This window comes from Lactuca virosa, chromosome 2 (assembly GCF_052849685.1).
Source record: "Lactuca virosa cultivar CGN04683 chromosome 2, Lactuca_virosa_CGN04683_v6, whole genome shotgun sequence".
NCBI lineage: Eukaryota > Viridiplantae > Streptophyta > Magnoliopsida > Asterales > Asteraceae > Lactuca > Lactuca virosa.
In genome coordinates this window covers 10754286-10758454 of record NC_136427.1, presented here as the reverse complement: position 1 = coordinate 10758454, position 4169 = coordinate 10754286, and the positions used below count along the sequence as shown (strand labels likewise).

At 38.8% G+C, this 4169-nt stretch overlaps 1 protein-coding gene across 1 annotated transcript; it reads right to left on the bottom strand.

The window, feature by feature from the left end:
• Positions 1 to 2318: 2318 nt before the first annotated feature.
• LOC145157232 (uncharacterized) lies at positions 2319 to 3423 on the bottom strand. Its single transcript, XM_079076300.1, has 3 exons — positions 3021 to 3423; positions 2575 to 2921; positions 2319 to 2426 (listed from the first exon to the last, which is right to left on the bottom strand). The coding sequence occupies exons 1-3, from the start codon at positions 3421 to 3423 to the stop codon at positions 2319 to 2321; spliced, it is 858 nt and encodes a 285-aa protein (XP_078932426.1).
• Between the last annotated feature and the right edge of the window lie 746 nt (positions 3424 to 4169).

The following is a 4169-nucleotide window of genomic DNA, read 5'->3' as shown; positions in this document are numbered from 1 at the left end:
TCCAATTGGAGTTTGTATGCAGTGCGGTACGCCCACAAAGCATCATGAAGGCGTGTACTCCAATCTTTCCTTGTTGTATTCACGGGTTTCTCCAGGATACCCTTGATTTGTCGGTTGCTCACTTCGGCTTGTCCATTTGTTTGTGGGTGGTATGCTGTCGAAACTTTATGAGTAACACCATATTTCTTCAAAACACTCCCGAGCATATGATTGCAAAAATGTGTACCACGATCACTGATCAAGGCCTATGGAACACCAAATCTGGAAAAAAATGTTAGCCTTCAAGAAATCTATTACAACTTTTGAATCATTGGTACGGGTAGCTTTTGCTTCCACCCACTTGGAAACACAATCTACAGCCAAAAGTATATAAGTAAAACCCGAAGATTATGGAAAAGGTCCCATGAAATCAATGCCCCATACATCGAAAATTTCACAAACTAAAATGGGATTTAGGGGCATTTGATTCTTTGATCTTAAAGAGCCCATCCGTTGACACTTATCACAGCTTGAACAAAAGACATAAGAGTCATGGAAAATACTTGGCCAGTAAAATCCACTCTCTAATACTTTTCTTGCAGTTCTTTGAGGACCAAAATGCCCTCCACAAGCATAAGAGTGACAAAATGCTAAGATAGAAGGTACCTCATGTTGATCAACACATCGTCTAATAATTTGATCAGCACAGTATTTCCACAAATATGGCTCATCCCAAACATACCTCTTGGCTTCTTTCTTGATCTTGTCTTTTTGCCATCGAGTCAAATCTGGTGGAAATTGATTTGTGACGATGTAGTTCACAATATCAGCATACCATGGGGCAACTTTTGCTGAAAATAAATTCTCATCGGGAAATGCATCATGAATGGGAGTTGAATCATCGGGAGAAACAATCCTGCTAAGATGATCAGCTACAAGGTTTGACTTTCCGCTCTTGTCCTTGATTTCAATATCAAACTCTTGTAAGAGTAATACCCATCGAATGAGTCTCGGCTTCGAATCCTTCTTTGCAAGTAGGTACCTAATAGCTGCATGATCAGAATAAACAATCACTTTAGAACCTAACAAATATTGACGGAATTTCTCTAAAGCAAAGACAATAGATAGCAATTCTTTCTTAGTTGTCGAATAATTGGCTTGTGCACTATCAAGTGTCTTTGAGGCATAATAAATGACATGAGGAACTCGGTCTTTTCTTTGCCCCAATATTGCACCAACCGCATGATTGCTAGCATCACACATGATTTCAAAGGGCTAACTCCAATCCGGTGATTGAAGTATTGGTGCTGAGATTAACAACTCCTTCAACTGATCAAAAACTTGCTTGCACTCTTTGGAATATTCGAACTCTGCATCCTTTTGTAGAATCTCACACATGGGACGGGATATCTTGGAAAAATCTTTGATGAATCTTCTATAAAAACGTGCATGGCCAAGAAACGAGCGTACCTCACGAACACAAGTGGGGTAAGGTAAAGACTTTATGACATCTATTTTTGCTTTGTCTACCTCTAGACCCTTAGAAGACACAATATGACCAAGTATGAGACCTTTATCAACCATAAAATGACACTTTTCATAATTCAAAACAAGGTTGGTCTTAATACATCTTTGCAAAATCTTTTTCAAATTACCCAAACACTCATCAAAAGAATTACCATATACAGTGAAATCGTCCATAAACACCTCAATGATTTCCTCAACATACTCCGAAAAAATACTTACCATGCACCTTTGAAAAGTGGCGGGAGCATTGCAAAGTCCAAAAGGCATCCGCCTATATGCAAATGTTCCGAAGGGACATGTGAAAGTGGTTTTTTCTTGATCCTCGGGTGCAACGGGTATTTGATGGAAACCAGAATACCCATCTAAGCAACAATAGTGTGTTTTTCCCGCTAACCTTTCCAACATTTGTCAATGAAGGGAGGTGGGAAATGATCTTTCCGAGTTGAGGAATTGAGTCTTCTATAATCAATGCAAACTCTCCACCCGTTTTGCACACGGGTGGGGACTAATTCACCTTAGTCATTTTTTGTAACAGTAATACCTGTCTTTTTGGGTACAACTTGGACTGGACTTACCCACTTGCTATCCGATATGGGATAGATCATCTCCGCATTCAACAACTTTAAAATCTCCTTTTTCACAACCTCCATCATTGGAGGATTCAAACGCCTTTGAGCTTCTCGGGAAGGCTTGTAATCTTCTTCCATAAGGATCTTGTGCATGCAAAGCGAAAAACTTAGCCCTTTGATGTCGGCTATAGTCCACCCAATATCATCCTTATACTCCTTTAAGGTGGTGACAAGCTCTTCTTCTTATTTTGTTGACAACTTTGTGGAGATGATCACTGGTAAAGTCTCTTTCTCTCCAAGATACGCGTACTTGAGATGCTCGGGTAAAGTTTTAAGTTCCAATTCCGGTGCCTGCACAATAGAAGGAACAAGTTTCTCAATAAACATCGGTAATTTCAGCTTTGGAACATCAAACCTCATTTTCTTCTTTTCATCCATGCAAGATACAACTTCCAAAATCTCTTCATCAAATTTTAAATTGCTTGGCAAGTTTTTCCACTCTTTCCTTTTGAAGATTCCTGTCTAAAATGAGAGCTAGCACATCAAGATTACACAAATCAAAACACTCTTCAGTCAATGGTTCAATAACATCCACAAAATTCAAGGATGAAATATCACTTGGATATCTCATAGCATCATAGATGTTAAAATTTATCACTTCCCCATCAAATTCCATGGACAATGTACCATCATAAACATCAATTTTTGTCCTAGCTATTTTCAAAAAGGGTCTTCCTAGAAGAATTGAACTCAAATTTGGTGAGTCATCATCATCCATATCAAGGACATAAAAATCTGCTGGAAATACTAATTCATTCACTTGGACTAACACAACTTCTAGTACACCTTTTGGGTGTACTAAAGATCAATCAGCCAATTGAATGATCACCCCGGTCTTCTTCAATGTGCCAATATTTAAGGTTTTGAAAATAGAATATGGCAAACCATTGATAGAAGCTCCAAGGTCTAGCATAGCTCGTGGAACATGAAGATTACCTAACTTACAAGGAACCGTGAAAACACCCAGATCCTTACGTATTTGAGGTAATCTTTTCTGTAACACTGCAGACATATTTTCACCTACTTTAACAGTTTCATTCCCTTTCAATCTTTTCTTAGATGTGCATAATTCCTTAAGGAATTTAGCATACCTAGGGACTTGTTTGATGGCATCCATAAGAGGAATATTTACCTCAACATTTCTGAACATCTCCATGATTTCATTGTCTTCCCTTTCACGCTTTGACTTGCTTAACCTTGTGGGAAATGGAGGAGGAGTGACTTTTGATTCAATAGGAACTTGCTTTGAAGGTGTTTTTGACTTCTCTTCTTCTTTATCTAACTCCATCTCTTGTTCTTATTCAATCATCTTAGGACCTTCATATTCTTTGCCATTTCTCAAAGTAATGGCACATGCACTATGCTTTGGATTCTTTTCGGTTTGTGCGGGTAGTTTGCCTTGTGACTCCAATTTACTCACAGAAGTGGCAAGTTGAGTCATTTGTTGTTCCAAAGTCTTGATACTCGCCTTGGTCTCATTTTGAAATGTTTGAGTACTTGTGGCTAAACGCTTGACAATGTCTTCCAAAGACATTCCTGATCCGCTTGAACTGCTTCCTTGTTGCATGTTTTGAGGTTGGAATTGAGATTGATGAGGAGGTTGATTTGACTGGAAAGGTGGTTGATAATGTTGTTGATGATGCATTTGATTTTAAAATGGAGGTCTTGGTTGATAAGGTGGTGGCCTTGGCTGAAAATTGGCATTAGGTTGATGCCAATTTGGATTGCTTCTTGGCTGAAAGTTTCCTTGTTATTAACTTGAAAATCCCATAGCTTGAACTGGCTCTACATCTTCTTTTAACATTGGGCACATATCAGTGGGGTGTCAAACTTGTGTACAAATACCACAAGGTCTAACAGCTGGTGATGGCACACCCTTGTCCTTTGTAAGCATCATCACTACTTTAGTCAACTCAGAAAGTTGACTCTCAATTTTTGGGGTAGAGATTTCTTTCACTCCTCTTGGTGCATCACTATACCATTCCTCTTCTTGAATTGTATGCTTGGATTCTTCTGCCATGTTCTTGATAAGAG

What these genes read in the sequence shown, in the direction of transcription:
- LOC145157232 (XM_079076300.1), bottom strand. Translation starts at nt 3,423, where the DNA reads ATGGAGTTAGATAAAGAAGAAGAGAAGTCAAAAACACCTTCAAAGCAA. An exon ending in CCTTGGAGCTTCTATCAATG is followed by an intron (nt 2,922 to 3,020) that starts GTTTGCCATATT and finishes TACACCCAAAAG; the next exon opens with GTGTACTAGAAGTTGTGTTA. An exon ending in GGAATCTTCAAAAGGAAAGA is followed by an intron (nt 2,427 to 2,574) that starts GTGGAAAAACTT and finishes TCTATTGTGCAG; the next exon opens with GCACCGGAATTGGAACTTAA.